The 19,934-nt window shown below is 44.3% G+C and overlaps 1 protein-coding gene across 1 annotated transcript in view; it reads left to right on the forward strand.

Moving 5' to 3' along the window:
- The first annotated feature begins 6,913 nt into the window (after positions 1 to 6,913).
- The window catches only part of PSMB7 (proteasome 20S subunit beta 7), a 62,609-nt gene continuing 49,588 nt past the window's right edge, over positions 6,914 to 19,934 (forward strand). The window contains exons 1-5 of the mRNA XM_045373799.3: positions 6,914 to 6,995; positions 7,422 to 7,515; positions 8,697 to 8,794; positions 10,236 to 10,376; positions 17,064 to 17,179. Coding sequence (XP_045229734.1) covers positions 6,934 to 6,995; positions 7,422 to 7,515; positions 8,697 to 8,794; positions 10,236 to 10,376; positions 17,064 to 17,179 — 511 coding nt within the window. The 5' untranslated portion in view covers positions 6,914 to 6,933. The remainder of the gene's footprint in view (positions 6,996 to 7,421; positions 7,516 to 8,696; positions 8,795 to 10,235; positions 10,377 to 17,063; positions 17,180 to 19,934) is intronic.

A 19,934-nucleotide genomic window follows, 5' to 3' on the forward strand; every position in this document is an offset into this window, starting at 1 on the left:
GAGGCAGGAGAGTTGCTTGAACCCAGGAGATGGAAGGAGATGGAGGTTGCAGTGAGCAGAGATCACACCACTGCACTTCAGCCTGGGTGACAGAGCAAGACTCCATCTCAAAAACAAAAACAAAAACAAAAACAAAACATGGGATAGGCCCAGGCTTCTCAGCCAGCCTACAAGGACTTTCTTCTTCTTCTTCTTCTTTTTTTTTTTTTTTTTTTTGACAGAGTCTCACTCTGTCTCCCAGACTGGAGTGCAGTGGTGAAATCTCGGTTCACTGCAACCTCCACTTCCTGGGTTCAAGTGATTCTCATGCCTGAGCCTCCCAAGTGTCTGAGATTACTTTTGTGCACCACCAAGCCCAGCTAATTTGTTTGGTATTTTTTGTAGAGACAGGGTTTCAACATGTTGGCCAGGCTGGTCTTGAACTCCTGACCTCAGGTGATCTGCCTGCCTCAGCCTCCCAAAGTGCTGGGATTACAGGCATGAACCACCGCGTCTGGCCTCTACAAGGCCCTTCTTAACTGGGGCCTCGCCAGCTGGCCACATTGCCCCTGGCCCATAACTAGACTGATCTGCCTGCTATCTTGCCAGCCCAATGGCGCTACCATACCTCCGAGCCTTTATCCAAGCTGCTCTCTCTGTCTTGAATGCTTTTTTCCTTCTCTCCACTGCCATTCTCCAAGACTCTGTTTTAGCTTCACCTCCTCCAAGAAGTCTGCCCAGGCCCACCAGGTAATTGTGTTTCCCTGAATCTTCCTCACTATGGGGAAAGTAATTCCACTCTCTGCAGCCTGCCTTCCAGAGACCCAAGTCTCAGCCTTGACTCTCCTCCCTGCGAGGCCGTGGGTCGGTCCCTGGTCCTTCTGAGTCTCAGCTCCTTTTTCTGTTCCTTCCCCCTTAAAGGATCCTACCTGCTGTTCCCTCCCTCGGAAATTATTAAGAGAATCAGGCATGGTGAAAGGAGAGGCCAAGATTAAGAACATGAGCTTTGACCAGGACAGGCTTGGGTTCAAATTCCAGTTCTCTTGCTAACCAACTGCGTGACCTTGTGTTACACCTCCTGTCTCCAAGTGGAGTCACCTACCTGTAAGCTGGAAACCTCAGATGGTGTTTGGGTGAATGAATTGGGTTGTGGCATGGAAGGCGCTTACCATAGCACCTGGCGTAGAGAAAGGATCTGGCAAATAGATGTTAAACATGAGGATTAAACCAGGTAGGGAGAGTGTTTGGACGTTCGAACCCTCTGAGGAAGTGGGGAGTATTCTCATGATTTCACTGTGACTTGAACAGGCCCTGGACGGAGGAGAAGGGAAGAAGGGAGGCATGCCCCTCCTGCTCACCAGTGGCTGAGGTTGGCAGACTCAGGGCCCGCCCATCCCAGGCCCTGCTCATGGTGGTGGGGATTCTGAAGGTCTCAGGTGGGCCCCAGAATCTGCTCAGCGCCCCAGTAGAGTCTGGAGTGGATGGTGGGAATCCACACTTTGAGACGCTGCCCCGTGCTGTGCTTTACCCCTCCCACGGGAGCTGTGTTTCTGTGGCCCATGCAGCAAGGCTCAGCACCTGGGTGCTGTGCCAGGGGCCCTGGAGCCTGGAGCAGCTGCTGTAATTTATGCAAAGGAAGGTGCCCAGGTCTGCCCTGTCTATTTATAGCTTATTTATGAAGAAGGAAAAACAAGGGCCCGGTTGCCATAGCAACCAGGAGCATCATGGGCTGCTTTCCCTGCAAGAGGAAGATGGCCAAGTCTCCTTGAAGGGTGAATCCTTGGATGTGTTTATCCTGACAGAGGACACAGGTGGGCCTTCAAGGGCCTGTCCCATGCTGGGTTCCTGGGCAGCCTGCAGGGTGGGTGGGGAGCAGGGTGCCACTTATTGGGCCCTTGGAAAATCCAGGATGATGCTGGGGCCACGCACAGCTGAGCTCTCGGTAGCATGAGATGCACCCTTGTCTTCTGGTCTTGATGCTAACTCTTGCCCTCTGGGTGCCCACCTGCAGCCTCAGGCAGACTTGGAAGTTCTTTCCCTGGCTGTGCTCTGACTTGTGTCCCTTAGGGCACTTAGCACAGTGAACTGGAGGCCTAGAACCTAGATCAATGCCCCCAAGGCTGTCATCCAGCACAGAGCTGGCACCAAGCTTGGCACCAAGGAAGGGTTTAATAAATAATGAATACACGAAGTGTTGTGTAGTTTACAATGCGTGCTCTTATTCGATGCATGTAGGACAGGGTAAGCACTGCAATAGTCTCTCATTTTATAGATGAGGAAACTAAGCTTCAGGGAGGTGAAGACACCAGCCTAAGGTCTCACAGCTGGCAAGTAGCTGAGCTGGCCTGAGTCCTGGAGGAGGAAGCCCCACCTGTGCGCTGGCAAAATACGAGGGAGCTTGGGTTCCAGTTAGGCTCATGGTCAGGGGTGGGGGAAGTGGTGCTGTGTGTGGTCTGGGGCTGGGAGGGGTGTGGTTTGACTCTCGACTCTGCCACTTATCAGTGGTGTGACCTTGAGCTAGTGACTTCACCTCGCCAGGCCTTGGTTGCCTCATCTGTAAAGTGAGGCCATGATGCCCGGTCCCTGGGGACTGCCGGCTCCCTGAGAACAGGCTTTGTGTCTGTCTCTTGATTGTGCTTTCCTACTGCCTGGAACATTCTAGGTGCCCAGGGTGATGATAAGATCTTGCACACAGAATGGCTGGGTCCGAGCCCAGGATGTTGAGTGCCCTCAGGGACTGTTGGTTGTTACAGTGTCATTTGGGAACCGAGGCACAGAGAGCCTGATGGCTCCCCTGAGGTCACCCAGCCAAATCCAGAGCAGAAGTGGTGGCTTCACTGGAGAGTTGGGATTGGTAGCACTGCCACAGATGAAGCGGGACTGTGTCCAGGCCCAGGGGAGGGCCCGCTGGGTTGGGCTACAGTCCCAGGGGGCAGCAGGCATGCTGGGCAGGGAGGCTGAGCGGGGGTCTCTCAGTGCTGGGGATCTAGGGCTGCCCTCCACATGCCTGGAGGTGCAGAGGCTGCCCCCATCCCCGCCTGATGACTCCTGTACTCTACGCCCAGGCCGGCTGGAGGCTCTCGGTCGCCCTCTGCTGGGCTCTGGGTGCCTCTGCGGGGCCACCTCCAGAGGCTGTAAGAGGAAACCATGTCCCCTCCTCAGCTCAGTCTGGGCGTGAAAAAAAAAAGATACCAAAGAAACCCAGGTAGGAAGAGAAAGACCCCTCAAACAAACCGAGGTCACAAATCATTTCTACAATGACTTCCCTAGCTCCCTGTGCTGTGCCAGGGGCCTTGGCCGGCTGGCTTTCTACCTCCCGGGTTCAAGCAGTCCTCCCACCTCAGCCTCCCAAATAGCTGAGATTACAGGCGTGCGCCACCATGCCCGGCTAATTTTTGTATTTTCAGTAGAGACGGGGTTTCACCATGCTGACCAGGCTAGTCTTGAACACCTGACCTCAAGTGATCTGCCTGCCTCGGCCTCCCAAAGTGCTGTGATTACAGGCGTGAGCCACCACGCCTGGCTGGGTCCTGGCTTCTCTAGCTCCCACTGAGACCCTACAACAGGACACAGGTGCCCGCCACCAGCCCCGGAGGCTGCAGGAGCCACCGCACAAGCCTCACCGCTGTTTCCTAAAAGCCATGTCCAGGGTTTTTGGTTTTGTTGTGTTTTTGGCACATCTCAAGCCTTTGCCCACGTGCCTGTCCCTCTTGCCTTGTCGCCTCGACGGGCTCCACACTGTCTGAGCCTCTAGGCTTCACTAGCCTGCGTGCCCCCTACTCTCATTCCCATACTTCCCCCGCCTGGCAGTTGGCACACAGCGCTGGGAGTCTTTCTTTGCTGAGACTTCCTCTCCTCCCCTTGACTGTGAGCTCAGGAGGTGTCTGAGTTTCCTAGCTCTGTTGTAACAAAGTACCACAATCTGGGTGGCTGAAACACCAGAAATTTATTGTCTCACCATTCTGGAGGGTGAAAGTATAAAGCAAGGTGTCTGCAAAATTGCTTCTTCTGAGATCTGTGAGGGAGACTGTTCCAGACCTGGTGCCTAGCTTCTGGTGGTTTGATGGCAACTTTTGGCATTCCTTGGTCCATAGAATCATCACTCCAGTCTCTGTCTTCATGTTCATATGGGGTTCTCCCTGTGTGCATGTCTGTTTCCAAATTGCCAATTTTTTTTTTTTTTTTTTGAGATGGAATCTTGCTCTGTTGCCCAGGCTGGAGTGCAATGGTGTGATTTTGGCTCACTTCAACCTCCGCCTCCCAGGTTTGAGTGATTCTCCTGCCTTAGCCTCCTGAGTAGCTGGGATTACAGGCACCCAACACAATGCCCAGCTAATTTTTGTATTTTTAGTAGATACAGGGTTTCACCATGTTGGCCAGGCTGGTTTTGAACTCCTGATCTCAAGTGATCCACCTGCCTCGGCCTCCCAGAGTCTTGGGATTACAGGTGTGAGCCACCACGTCTGGCCCAAATTTCCAACTTTTGTAAGGACGCCAGTCCTGTTGGATTAGGGCCTAGTGACCTCATTTTTTAACTTGATTACCTCTGTAATATCAAATCAAATTCAATCCATTTGGAATACCTCCAAGTAAGGTCAGCTACTGAGTTACTAGGGGCTAGAACTGCAGAATATGAATTTATTTTTCTCATTTCAACAGAAAACTCAGAAAGGTAATGAAAGGGAATCAATCTTTGACAAATGTTTATTAAATACGCAGTTGTGATAGACACTAGTTCTAGGTGCTTAGGATGGCATTCATTCATTCATTTGCACCTAGAACCATGTCTGACGCATAATAGGAGCTCAATAAATGTTTGTTTAGTGAGTAAATTAATTCATTCAATAGTCATTCAGGTTGTAAAAGGAGCCTTCAATTACCTCAGTAAAATGAGTTGAATTACATAATTACCTCTTAGGTTTGTTGACAGGGTGAAATGAATATATTATTAATAATAACTATAAGAAGCTTCTATATGCTAAGATAGATGGTCTTCATGTACAATGTTCAATACTCATAGCAGCCTTATTCAAATGATATTCACTGGCCGGGCATGGTGGCTCATGCCTGTAATCACAGCACTTTGGGAGGCCGAGGTGGGTGGATCACTTAAGGTCAGGAGTTTGAGACCAGCCTGGCCAACATGGTGAAACCCTGTCTCTACTAAAAATACAAAAATTAGCTGGGCGTGGTGGCGTACGCCTGTAATCCCAGCTACTCAGGAGGCTGAGGCAGAAGAATCACTTGAACCCAGGAGGTGGAGGTTGCAGTGAGCTGAGATCACGCCACTGCACTCCGGTCTGGGTGATAAAGGGAGACTGAGTCTCAAAAATAAATAAATAAATAAAATAAATAAAATAGAATTCACCTAACATAGAAATCACCATTTTAATCATTTTAAAGTGTGCAACTCAGTGGTTTTTAGTGTATTCATAATACATATATATATATATTTTTGAGACGGAGTCTCCCTCTGTCACCCAGGCTGGAGTGCAGTGGCCGGATCTCAGCTCACTGCAAGCTCCGCCTCCCGAGTTTATGCCATTCTCCTGCCTCAGCCTCCAGGGTAGCTGGGGCTACAGGCGCCCGCCACCTCGCCCGGCTAGTTTTTTGTATTTTTTAGTAGAGACGGGGTTTCACCGTGTTAGCCAGGATGGTCTCAGTCTCCTGACCTCGTGATCTGCCCACCTCAGCCTCCCAAAGTGCTGGGATTACAGGCGTGAGCCACCGCACCCGGTCAATGAGACCCCCTTTTGACGCAGGGCAGGTAAGCCCCAAAGTGGAGCTGAGCCCACAAGGGTTCTTGGCTTTGCCCAAGAAAGAATTCAAGGGCAAGTTGGAGGCAGAAGAAAACGGCTTTATTGAAGTGGCAGCGTTACAGCTCCATGACTGCTCCTGCAGAGCAAGGCTACCCTCTTAGGTAGAGTCAGGGCAGTTATGCATTGATATTTAGACGTACTTTTAATTACATGCAGATTAAGGGGTGGTTTATGCAGGCGTTTCTAGGGAAGGAGTAGTAACTTTTGGGTCATGGTGCCATTGCCATGGAAAGGGGCGGTAACTCACGAGTGTTGCCATGGCAACGGTAAACTGACTTGGCGCACTGGTGAGCTAGTTTTAGGGAAGCCAGCTTCTGCCCAGGCCCTGTTTTAGTTAGTTCTCAATTTGGGCAGGTATCTCAGCCCCATCTCTGAACGGAGTCCTGCCTTCTGCCTCACCTTTGTAGAAAGTTTTTGCCAATACATGTCTTCCACCCTCTCAGGTGCGTATCTAAGAGGGTACTACTTTTTGGGGGGACTGCCAAATTGTTTTCCAGAGCAGCCGCACCATTTTGCATTCTCACCAGCCCTGTATGGGGGTTCCAATTTCTCCGAACTCTCGCAACCTTTGCGCTTTTCTGTCTTTTTGTTTATGGCCATCCCAGTGGGTGCGAAGTGGGATCTCGCTGTGGCCATGCTTTGCATTCACCCGATGACTAACCATGTTGAGCCTCTTTTCACAGACTTACGGCCATTCCACAGCAGCCTTTTGAGCTAGGTGTAATCTCCATCTGATAGTGGAGGAAACAGATTCAGAGAGTTAAAGAGACTTGCTTAACGCAAGGGTGTGGTGGGGCTGTGCCTGGGACTTGGGTGTGTCTGTCTCCGAAGCACCGCAGAACCAAATTAAAGGTAGAAGCAGGTCCAGTCTGAAAGGCAGGAGATCCGTTCGCCGGTGCGTTCGTTCACTTTGGACAAGTCCTTTCCTCGTTCCGGGTGTCACTTTCTCCTCCGTGCCACTTGGGGCGATATACTTCAAACATCTCTGGCTTCTCTAGGAACCAGAATCTCTAAGATCAATCGTTCTAGTGCGGCGTTTGCCCCGCCCCTTCAGCCCCAGTTGCCAGCGACGCCGGAAGTGCTCGGATCTGTTGGTTTGCGCCCGCCTCCGGCCCGGAAGTGCTCTCTTGGGAAGATGGCGGCTGTGTCGGTGTATGCTCCGCCGGTTGGAGGCTTCTCTTTTGATAACTGTCGCAGGTGCGGCCTTGCCTGGGGCTTGGCTCAGGGAGGGAGTAAGAGTGCCGTGCTCGGGTGGGAGCTGGGCCAAGGCCTGATACGAGAATTCTGAGGGAAGAGTGCATGGCGGGGCCTGTGGCCCGCGGCCCGTGTGACTCAGGGGAATCAGGGCCTGGGCGTGGGTTTCTCCTGAAGCCGGGTCTGCTCTCCCACCTTCACAGCGCACTCGGCCACCGTTTATCTCCGTCTCCTAAGGCACGTCACGGCCCCTCTCTGAGACTGTCTTCGTTGGAAAACGGGAGAACAGTGCTGATGGGAGGATTCATTGAACAGATGGGCGTGAAAACAAATAGCAGCTTTACTGAGTTCTCTGTTAGGCACTCTTCATGCCAGTGCTGCGCGATGTGGTCCTGCCCTTCAACACTTGATTCTCTCATTTGCTCTCAGGAATGCCGTCTTGGAAGCCGATTTTGCCAAGAGGGGGTACAAGCTTCCAAAGGCCCGGAAAACTGGCACGACCATCGCTGGGGTGGTCTATAAGGTAAGCCAGGTTAGGGTAAGAGCAGCAGTGACTGAACCGGTAACAGGAATCAGAACACTTGGCTTCCTCTGTGTCTCCCGGCTCGGTCTGGAAAGGCAAATACCATAGAATACATCAGGAGACCGTCTTTCAGGAGGGACTGCTTTTGTCTGGTTTTGTGTGCTTCTTAACAGTTTATGTTCTTCCCTCACTTTGCTGAGTTTTTTTTTTTCTTTTTTCCTTTTTTTTTTTTTTTTTTTAAACAGGTCAGTTAGCTTCTTAATTACTAGTTTAGGAAGTCGAAGTATGTGATGGGAGATCACGAGATTTGGGGTCAGACAGGTCTGTCTCACCTTTGACCTCTATAATACTAATTCCAACTTCGGGCAGCTCGCTTTCCTTCTCACAGGTCTCCTTCAGATGCATCAAATGGAGATAACTCCTGCCTTAAATTGTTGTAAACGTGAAAAGAGATAATGATTACCTGCGCAACTTGTTTTAAGGAAGAGCAACATGTTTTAAAAGGAAATTGACTGTGATGGCTACTTTAATGGGAAGATTCCTGAGTCTTAGTCCAGGTTTTTTCCAGATTAGCTCTGATTTGCAAGGAATTCACCCGACACCTGAGCCTCACTTGAAACTGGGAATAATTCTTACCTACTCAGGATTCAATTAATAGCATTTACTAAGAAATTTTATCTTAAATCCTGAAAGTGTAGCACAATATTTTTGGTATGAGTTTTGTTTGGCGTTTTGAGATTAGGGGAGCATGGTATGGGCAACATAGTATTCCCTAAAGTAGAATGGAGAGTTGTGGTTGGTTTATATTTGTAATATTGTTTATTTATTTATTTATTTATTTATTTATTTATTTTTGAGACGGAGTCTCACTCTGTCGCCCAGGCTGGAGTACAGTGGCCGGATCTCAGCTCACTGCAAGCTCCACCTCCCGGGTTTTTACACCATTCTCCTGCCTCAGCCTCCCGAGTAGCTGGGACTACAGGCGCCCGCCACCTCGCCCGGCTAGTTTTTTGTATTTTTTTAGTAGAGACGGGGTTTCACCGTGTTAGCCAGGATGGTCTCGATCTCCTGACCTCATGATCCGCCCGTCTCGGCCTCCCAAAGTGCTGAGATTACAGGTTTGAGCCACCGCGCCCGGCCTGTAATACTGTTTAAAAACTTTTTTTTTTCTCTCTCAATAGGATGGCATAGTTCTTGGAGCAGATACAAGAGCAACTGAAGGAATGGTTGTTGCTGACAAGAACTGTTCAAAAATACACTTCATATCTCCTAATATTTAGTAAGTATTGATTCATTTGAATAATTTTTATATTTTCAAACGTGTCAGGGGTAAAAATTGACCTTCCTGTGCTCTTCACTAAAACCTGTTGTTTAACTTGTATTTTCTATCTCCTTTAAATGGCATTTCCGTCCACCCGTTACCCAAGCTAGTCATCTTCAAGTCCTCTCTTTGCTTCAGTCTCCAATTGAATTGGTAGCCAGTTTTGCCCTCCCTGTGCTTCTTCAATCCATTCCCTCCTATCCTTTCCTTTGCTAAGGTTCTAGTTTGGATTCTTTCTTCTTTTTCTTTTTTTCAAACATTAACTTGAACCATAGAGGTTCTTTTTTCTTAGCTGGACTATTGCAGTTATTTAATTTGCCTCTCTTAGGCATCCTATTGTTCACTCCTCTGCCATATTGGATTTTGTAAAACATAGATCTGATGACGTCCCTTTGTTAAAAAGCTTTTCATGAGACTTGTCACATTTCCACACGACTTTTAGGATAAAAATCAAAATTCTGTGGCCTTGCACAGTCCATAGAAAGCCTACCCTTCAAGCCTCTCTTTCAGTTGCCATCACCCTGTGCTCCAGTTACATCTGAACTGTCATCTGAACTGTCCCTGTTTCCCTCACCTCCAAGCTATTCCACTGTTGCTTATGTGAGATTCTATTTAGAAACTCTTCCTTCTCTGCTTGTAGAGTGTTTTTATTCCATTTTATTCCAGCTCATATATAACCTTTTCTTTTCTTTTTTAAATATTTCTTGTTAGTTTTTTTTTTTTTTTCTGGGAGAGATGTGGTCTCACTATGTTGCCTAGGCTGATCTTGATCTTCTGGCCTCAAGTGATCATCCCGCCTGGGTCTCACAAAAAGTGCTGGGATTACAGGCATGAGCCATCATGCCCAGCCTGAAACCTTTTCTTAATGAGCAGAATCAATTGCTTTCTCCTCTGGTTTCCCGTAGCATTTTGTACCTATGTTACTACAGTGTATTAAATTACGTATTATAATTTTTGTCGTCTCGTGTGTCTTCCACTCAACTTTGAAATCCAGTACAAGTCCTGTCATATTTTCTTTATTCCCAGTGCTTAGTGTAATAACTGGTATCTGATAGTAAGTACTTGGTAGATGTTGAATTGCAAGACTTTTAACACACCTTGCACTTCTGTACAACTTGGATATATTTGTAGCATTAATGAAATGCATAGTCTTATCACAGAAACCAATAATTTCGTACGTTCCATTGGGCCATAGATAATATATTTGCGTATAACTAGATGCATTTTCTTAATTTTCTGTTCATTTAAGATTGATTAAGCAGAAAAGTTACAGCATAGATATACTCAAAAACATCTCTCTGGGTACCTGGACTTTTTGGAAGTTATCCAAGAACCCCCTACTTCTAATTGAGCCCTCTGATAATTGGATTTCAACTGAGTTTCTAATTGGATTTTTCAGTTGTTGTGGTGCTGGGACAGCTGCAGACACAGACATGACAACCCAGCTCATTTCTTCCAACTTGGAGCTCCACTCCCTCTCCACTGGCCGTCTTCCCAGAGTTGTGACAGCCAATCGGATGCTGAAGCAGATGCTTTTCAGGTAAGTTTCCAGAATGGGGATTCCTGGTGGTATCTTTTGCTCATATCTTAGATTTTTTTCAGCCAGGAGAAGCCTAGAAAGTAGCAAAAAAGCCTTCAGAAATACACATTTTGTTCCATGAATCAGTTGTTATGTTAAAGAGCCACTTTAAATGGTTTTTGATAGTGCATTTGAATTTCTGGGGCCTGATTCTTTTCATGAGTAAATCACATGTCACCAGTTGAGTCATTTCCTGAAGCATAGGGATATTACTGGGTAAGAGAAACTTTTTTGCTCATAGTAAGAGAGTTATAGCTGGAGGAACTATGAATTTGTATTGTGAAACTACTCTCTCCTCCCCATAAACACAAAGCCAAATGAGTGTCTCCCCTTCCCCCCTGCCCCCTTTAGGGGCAAAATAACAATGAATGAAAAGTGGTATTTATAATTGGCTGTCAGTGGGTATGATAATATTAATATTAACCAACCTTTATCTATCTCTTACTCTGTTTCAGGACCTATGTTAAAGTGCTTTACGCACGATCTCATCCTTTTAACTCTGAGATAGGAGCTATGACCTGACCTTCATTCTCTGCTGACTCACAGCTCATATTAGTAGTTTTGTTTCTCTTTCTCCTTTAATAATTGCGTCATTACCTTATGTTTGTATGGGTCTTGGGAGTTTTCAAAGTGATTATAGGAGAAGTACCCTGGGCATTTAGTCTTGGGTGGAATACTGGCTTCTCCTTTAGGGACCTGCCTTACCTTTAACATATTCTTTGCCTTTTTCCTTCTATGTGAAATGGATATCATAATACCTGCCCCTAGCAGGGTTGTTGTGAGAATTAAAGGGGAGCATGGATAGATAGTAAAGATTTTGAACTGGTGGCTTATAGGCCACCAGCTTGTAGAGAAATTTATTTGGATCATACGGCTGTTTTTTTTTTTTTTTTTTAAATAGTGGCCAATAATTATAAATGGGTAGATTTGAATTAAAAGTCTAGATTTTGGCTTGGCATAGTGGCACATGCCTATAATCCCAGCACTTTGGGATGCCAGGGTTCGCGAATCACCTGAGGTAAGGAGTTCGAGACCAGCCTGGCCAACATGGTAAAACGTCTCTACTAAAAGTACAAAAATTAACCAGGCGTGGTGGCATTCGCCTGTAATCCCAGCTACTCGGGAGGCTGAGACGGGAGAATCGCTTGAACCTGGGAGGTGGAGGTTGCAGTGAGCCAAGGTCATGCCACTGCACTCTAGCTTGGGTAACAGAACAAGACTGTGTCTCAAAAAAAAAAAAAAAAAAAAGTCTAGATTTCTGTCTTTTGAAAACATTCAGAAACACGTGGTCATAATCTTCGGGAACTCATTGGTGGATGTTGCCTTAGAAGTGGGAGTGGGTGCTCTGTCACATTCTCTGCCTGGCTCACTTCACTGTTCCCTTCAGGGCCCTGGCCTTCCTGAGAATTTGCGGGTCCTCCTCTGTGTGTCTAGCATGGCCTGTGGGTTTTCAGTAGTGTATATGAGGTTGAGGGTAGCCTTGTAGCAAGGCCAGTAGTATAGTTCCCATTTTACAAATGAGACCAAAGCCTAGAGTCATATGTATAGGAAGCCTAGTCTACCCAATTGCTGCTTTGTGTTTGTGTACATATTGTTCTAATCCAGGAGAATTATTGCCAACCAAATTCTTCCAGTACAGTGAGTAGAACTTGTTAAAGCACACCTATTGATTAGATTTCTGAAGAGATTTGTGGATTTTAATTTTAAATATAAAGCTCCCTCTGGTGGCTTGCTTGGCACATTATATGTAAGGCTTTTTTGAAAACTTTTTCTACACAATGTGTCTATGTAATAAAGGCAATTTTCAAGCTTCTAAAATTGCCGCAAATAGAATGTTTCAAGATTCCTTGTAATGTCATTTAAAACAATTAGCAAAATAATCTAGCACATGTTTCTGTTAATCACTTTAGAATGTTTTAAGAATTCTAAAGTCTCGGCCGGGCATGGTGGCTCATGCCTGTAATCTCAGCACTTTGGGAGGTCGAGGCGGGTGGATCACGAGGTCGGGAGATTGAGACCATCCTGGCTAACATGGTGAAACCCCGTCTCTACTAAAAATACAAAAAATTAGCCGGGCGTAGTGGCAGGCGCCTGTAGTCCTTGGGCTGCTTGGGAGGCTGAGGCAGGAGAATGGCGTGAACCCGGGAGGTGGAGCTTGGCAGTGAGTCAAGATAGTACCACTGTACTCCCGCCTGGGTGAAAGTGTGAGACTCTGTCTCAAAAAAAAAAAAAAAAAATCCTAGTCTCTTTTTTCAGTGTTTTGTCATTTTTTAGTTTAAGATACTTTGTAAACGTTAAATTTTATCAAATTTTGAGAGGAACATTTAAAAATATAAACCAGCATAATAGTTACAGTCTTTTATGTCCTCTTACATTTTTGGTGAGTTACATAAAATGAGAGTGGTTTAAGGAAAGAGTTTAGGATTTGACTTTAGAACTTTGGTTCACCTCCCACCTACAGCACTGACTGTTGTGTAAATTTGGGTGATTCTTTCTCAATAAAATGAGGATTATAGTTTCTGTCTGTCTGACTTTTGAGGAGGACAGGAATAAAGAAGCTAGGCTCTGACCTTGCATACTACAGAGCCTACTGCATAGTTAGAGCCCCATAAAATTCAGTCTGGAAAGGAATACAAGGTGTTCTTGGTACTGCTGTACTTTTTTTTTTTTTTTTCTGAACTGCCCATTTCCATGTATGTGAGTCAGCGAGAAAATAAGGTTTGATAAACGGAAGTGACCTCTTTTCCCTTACTTAAGCACTGCCTTTATCTTACACCTATGCTGGCTCGATGTAGGCGATGTAAGTAATGCTTGTTCTGTGGGCATGGAGCCTGCCTCCTTGTTGAGTTTCATAGAAATATTAGTGAAATGCTGTTCTGTGTTCTGGAAACTATTACTTGAATATGTAGAGGCTCTTACATTGTAACCTTTTTTCTAATAAACATGTACATTTGTTGTAGGAAATTTAGAAAATACTGAAAAGCCCAAAGAACAAAATGAAAATTTTGCCATTCAGGGAGCATCACTCTTGGTTTACTGTATATTATTCCAGTCTTGTGTCTTCTAAGTTCTTCCCTTCGTCTCTTCCTTTTATATTACTATTACATGTTCATGGCAAAAACAAAACAAAGCTGGAAGATACAAACAAAAAGAATATAAAAAACTATCTGAATTCCTGCCACCCACAAGCAATTAGTGCTAAGAGATTATTACACACCCTTCAAGGTTTTAAAAATATGTTCAGTAATATTTTATTAAAAAATGGGATTATAGTTGTACTGACTCTTTATAGTATAGCCTGATCTTTTCACCTAACAGTGTGTCTTGAATGGGTTCTATACTAGGGCATTTCAAAATGAAAATAACTGTTGTTAAAAGTATAAAAATAATGTAATTGTAAAAAATGTAGACGCTAGAAACCTGGATAGAAGGAAGTAAATGCCACCTGATGTTCTGCCACTCAGACACATACACTGTAAATTTTTGAAGATCTGTTTTTTCATACCTTTTGTTCTAGACGTGTATCCTTGTATGTATGCATTTAAAAGAATGAACTGTTTGTGTGTTGGTTTGTAATTTCCCATATGTACATAATAGTATGTTACAAATATTGTTCCAGTCAGTAGATGAGTTTTTCTCTTAGAGAAAATAGAGAAGTTCTGAATACTTGTAACTCTCCTGAAATCAGAAAAAAATGTTTGTGTGTACTCTTATGGGGGAAAGTTTCCACAATTGTAATCAGTTTTTAAGAGGGCTCTGTGACCCATAGAAGCCTAAGAACTATTAATCAGTATCATAATTTTTGGTGGTGTCATAGTATCCGTTTTGTGGCTGTGTTACAACTTAACCAATTTTTGAACATTAATGAAATTGCCCATTTTAAGGTATTTAAGCTATTGTTAGGTATTCTGTGAACGCTTTGGAACATAGAACCTTTGGGTTCTGGTGTGATTAATTCCTTAGACTGTATTCTAGAATAAATGCACATTTATTTAGTTTTGCACATTTAACATTTTGAGAGATGTTGTCAGAGCTCTCCCTTGACAAACGTTGTGCTACCATCAGTAGCAAAGGAGAAAATGCAGCATGATTGTTAAATTTTATTTTATTTTAGATAGGGTCTCTTTCTGTTGCCCAGGCTGGAGTGCAGTGGTGTGATCATGGCTCACTTAAAAGCAGTGCATGGCAGATGACTTGAGCCTTAAAATTCTAGGCTCAAGTCATCTGCTCGCCTCAGCCTCCTGAGTAGCTGGGACTAAAGGCCCATGTCACCATGCTTGGCTGATGTTTTTGTTGTGTTTGTTTTTTTAAACTTTTTGTAGACGATGTCTCACTATGTTACCTAGGCTAGTCTCAAACTCCTGGCCTCAAGTAATCCTCCTGCCATGACCTCCCTAGGTTTTGGGATTACAGGCGTGAGCCACCGCACTGAGCTTAGCATGATTTTTAATGATTGTGTGATGTTCTGTTGTACAGCCGGATCAGTTTAGCCGTTTCTCCCTCTGCCTGTTTCCACTTTTTTAATCATCATAAACAATGCTGTTTGTAAGCATCCTTGTGCATTCATTTCTGTATATTTGTCTGTTTATATCCTTAGAATAGAGTCCTGCTAGAATCTCTGGATCAGTAAATTACTGAAATTTTAACGATTTCAATAATTTGCCAAAACATCTTGATTCTTTTAAAGGCATCTAACAGTTTATATTTTAGCTTAGAAGGCAACTAGCTGATTATTATTGACTTTATTTAAATACCCTGTTCAGTAGACAGTTGGCATAGTAGAATAGGCACTGAACTAGTTGAGGGTGGTGGGACTGGGCGATTGTGGCTTCTCTTCCTGGAGCCCTTGGCCCTAGTCTCACCCTGCTGCTAGCTCGTGTGGCCTTGAACCAGTTTCTTCCCTTGTCTGGGGCTCTGTTCTCTTTTTAGACTACTTCTAAAATCTTTTCCTAGGAAGTTCTTGAAGTTTTTACTTATAAATGGAAGGTTCTTTTTGAAATAACAATTTGGTAATCGAGGAACAGGGCAAGTATTGGACCACTGTTCTGTTTACTTAGTGCACTTCTGGATGGGCGGCTATGTCTCAGACAAAGTTATGACTTTGGTTCTTGTGTTAATTTATTTGTAACAGTTTTAATGATTACATTGTTTGGCAAATTCAGTATGTGTTGGTTTTGTTTTTCTTCCCAAAGAGCTGAGGGCTTACGGTGGAGAACTTTAAATCCAGCATGTTTATCTAGCACAGCAATTCTAATGTTAAAAAACTGTACCAAATACAGGGAGAGGAATCTATAGAAATGGAAAAAAGGGTCCAAAGGAACAAATATGTGCACAATTAAATGGAGATGGGGTGGGTGGAAAATGTATTCCTGTGATGTTCCTGAAGAAGTGTAAGTTTATCCTGTGTGTAATAGCAGTGGTTTCTTAGGCTATCATGGAGTTATTTTAATATTCACTTTCCTGAATGATGAAATATTTTCTTTGGATATGCGTTCATATATATGATTATAATGTGGGTTAATTCAAAGGCAAAGGTGTTTCAACATGAGCTGTTTTTCTGTTTGGGCTGTGGTGAAGTTGATTTTTTTTTTTTTTTTCTGAGACAACTCTTGTTCTGTCCCCCAGGCTGGAGTGCAGTGGCATGAACATGGCTCACTGCAACCTCTGCCTCTTGGGCTCAAGGGATCCTCTCACTTCAGCCTCCCGAGTATCTGGGACTACAGGTGCATGCCACCACGCCTTGCTAATTTTTTGTAGTTTTTGTAGAGACGGGGTCTCGCCATATTGCACAGGCTGGTCTTGAACTCCTGGACTCGAGTGATCTGCCCACCTTGGCCTCCTAAAATGCTGGGGTTATAGGTGTGAGCCACCATGCCTCACCTTTGTGGCTAGGTTGATAATTTGAATAGTGGAACAGCTGAGCTTAGCACCTCATTGTTAACTTTGGAGGTGGAGTATGTGCTGATCCCAGAGAGGTGTGATGGGAAAAGTGCTGATAATCTTTGGAGTCAACCCAATTTGATTTTGAGACCGGGCAAGTTCTTAATGTCTCTGGGTTGGTTTTCTTTTCTCTAAAATGGGAATGATAATGCTGTCTTTTAAAGGGTACTGTGGGCTGGGTGTGGTGGCTCACACCTGTAATCCCAGCATTTTGGGAGGCCGAGGTGGGAGGACTGCTTGAGTCTAGGAGTTTGAGACCAGCCTGGGCAATATGGCAAGGCCCCATCTCTACAAAAAAATACAAAAATTAGCCAGGTGTAGTCCCAGCTACTCAGGAGGCTGAGGTGGGAGGATTGCTTGAGCTGGGGAGGTTGAGGCTACAGTAAGCCATGATAATACCACTGTACTCCAGCCTGGGTGACAGAGTGAGACCCTGTCTCAAAAATAATAATAGTAATGGGGGCTGTGAGGCTGAGCTGAAATGAGGTGTTTGGAGTGCCTCACATAATTTATACTGGCTGATAGTAGATGGTTCATCTAATGTTCCCTTCCCTTTTTTGTTACCATCCAAACAATAACCCCTTAATGAAACAGTCTTAAAGAAAGCTTTTTGTTTTTGTTGTCTGACTTCTCATGCAACTTTTGGCTAAGTTACAGTGATGCTCTGTGGACTCATGTTTTTTTTCTTATGCATACTCTCATCACCAGGTATCAAGGTTACATTGGTGCAGCCCTAGTTTTAGGAGGAGTAGATGTTACTGGACCTCACCTGTACAGCATCTATCCTCACGGATCAACTGATAAGTTGCCTTATGTCACCATGGGTGAGTGTAACGTTTCCCTGATGTTTCAGAGTACTCTTACTTACTAAGATGGTCTCTTGAAGAGCTGGTCTGTTTTCTCTTAGAAGAGGAGGTGCAGTACAGTGCTTTGATTCATTCAGCAAATATTTACTGAGTTCCTACTACAGATTAGGCCCTGTTCTAGGTGCTTGGTATATAGCAGTGAACACAATTGTAATAGTGATTCCTGCCCTCGAGGAGTTTATATTTTAGTGAGGGTAAATAGATAATAAACAACTGTGAGAAGTATAATACACAGGTATTATAAATATATTTATGTATAAATATACACAGGTTATGCAACCTGTGTATTATGAATATATTTTTTATAGTCTGAAATCTGAAATGCTCCAAAATCCTAAAGTTTTTGAGTGCCAACATGATACTCATTGGAACATTTTAATTTTTATTATTTTTTCTTTTTCGAGATGGATTTTTGCTCTGTTGCCCAGGCTGGAGTGCAGTGGCGTGATCTCGGCTAACTGCAACCTCTGCTTCCCAGGTTCAAGTGATTGTTCTGCCTCAGCGTCCCAAGTAGCTGGGATGATAGGCGTGTGCCACCATGCCCGGCTAATTTTTTGTAGTTTTAGTAGAGATGAGGTTTCATCATGTTGGACAGGCTGGTCTCAAACTCCTGACCTCAAGTAATCTGCCTGCCTCGGTCTTCCAAAATGCTTGAATGGATTATAGGCATGAGCCACTCTGCCCAGCCTCGTTGGAGCATTTTTGATTCTGGATTTTTGGATTAGGGATGCTGAATTGGGTGAGTATAATGTAGATATTCTAAAACCTGAAATCTGAAACACTTCTGGTCCCTAGCATTTTGGATAAGGGCTACTCAGCCTGTATTAGAAAGTGATATTAAGAAAAAAGGTAATACGGATGGTATTGTACTATAGTTAAGATACTATCTTTGAGAGAAACTGAGTCAAGTTCTTATGGAAATGCTCTATTTTTTACATCTGCATATGAATTTGCAATGATCTTAAAAAATTAAATTCACACATGATAAGAGGACTTGGGAGTTGTGGGCAGGGGCTGGGGTGGAGGCAGATGGCAGTGTTAAATAGAAAGAGCAGTGCCAGGCATTGTGGCTCATACCTGTAATCCAGTGCTTTAGGAGCCTGAGGTGGGAGGATTGCTTGAGGCCAGGAGTTTAAGACCAGCCTAGGCAAACATTGCAAGATCCAGTCTGTACCAAAAAAATATATGTATATATATATATAAAAGCTGGGTGTGGTGGTGTGTGCCTATAGTCCCAGTTGCTCGGGAGGCTGAGGCAGAAGGATTGCGTGAGCCCGGGAGTTTGAGGTTGCAGTGAGCTGTGATCAAGTCATTGTACTGCATCCTGGGCAACAGAGTGAGACCTTGTCTGTTTTTTTTTTTTTTTTTTTTAAAAAAAAAAAAAAAAAGGACAGGTCTTATGAAGAAGATGAGATTTGAGTAGAATTCTAGAGTAGAAGCCTTACATTGAAACTTGTCGGGTACATTTTGACCTACAGGAGTGATCGCGGTCCTTCTTTACTACTTAATCTCTGAGGGATTAGGGTATTTGATTTCTGTCTGAACCTCGATTTCCTCACCTGTGAAGTGGTATCAGCAATACCTACCACACCAAGTTTTGATGGTTGGAAATAATATACATAAAGCATGTGCTCCAATGCCTGGTCTGTAAATAGTAGTTATTTTTTTTCCCCCCCTCTCTTCCTCATTTGCTAACCAGCGTTTTGCATTTATGCTTTAGGTCTAGCTGCTAGATTAGGAGATTTTATTCTTTTGACAGTTTCTCACTCTGCTGCACAGGCTGGAGTACAGTGGTGCAATCACAGCTCACTGCCACCTCAACTTCCCCGGGCTCAGGTGATCCACCCATCGCAGCCTCCTGAGTAGCTGTGACTACAGCCACGTTCCGCCACACCCGTCTAATTTTTGTGTTTTTTGTAGAGATGGGATTTCGCCATGTTCCCCAGGTTGGTCTCGAACTCCTGGGCTCAGGTGATCTGCCTGCTCCGGCCTCCCAAAGTGCTGAGATTATAGGCGGCTGATAATTTTTTTTTTAATGACTGCAAAAAATAGTGATAAAATTATATTTGGAAGAATTGGGATTTTCAAGTTCTAGCATTTATGTTATTGCTTCTGGGTCAAATTGCATAGGTCCAGAGCTTCGAACAGGTTGTGTGTATTGTGTAGCTGGTGTTTTTCCAGCTGTCGTTTACCTCTTACATTTTCCGTCTTGGTGTCTTGGCTCCACATCTAGGAAAACTGCTGCCTTGAGTAGTTTGGAAATTGCCAGTTTGAGACTTTGCTATGCCATTGTGTTATTATCTAGCCTCTTACTAGGTTTTTATATAACAGATGTTCACTGTTTGTTGGGGAGAATGATTTACCCCCAGATACCATATGGATGAATCTTTGCAATTATTCTAAAATGACGATACTTATGGTAATTTTAGAATTTTTCTGAATTGCTTTATTCAAATGTATTTGGTATCTCCATCAAAGTATTGCTTTTATTTCTCCCCATCTGATACCTTTAAATGGTGGTAAAGGTGGAATAACCTTTTCTATTAAGTAGTTTTATTTCTTCTCTTTTTTACTTAAATTTCAGACTGCAGAAAAGTAACAGTAATGTTCAACAAACACTGATCTGTCCTTTGCTCAGATGTGTCAGTTGTTAGCATTTTGCCACATTAGTTCTGCCTCTCACACACATTGTTACTACTATCATTGTTTCGTG

Source organism: Macaca fascicularis, chromosome 15 (genome assembly GCF_037993035.2).
Source record: "Macaca fascicularis isolate 582-1 chromosome 15, T2T-MFA8v1.1".
Classification (NCBI taxonomy): Eukaryota; Metazoa; Chordata; class Mammalia; order Primates; family Cercopithecidae; genus Macaca; species Macaca fascicularis.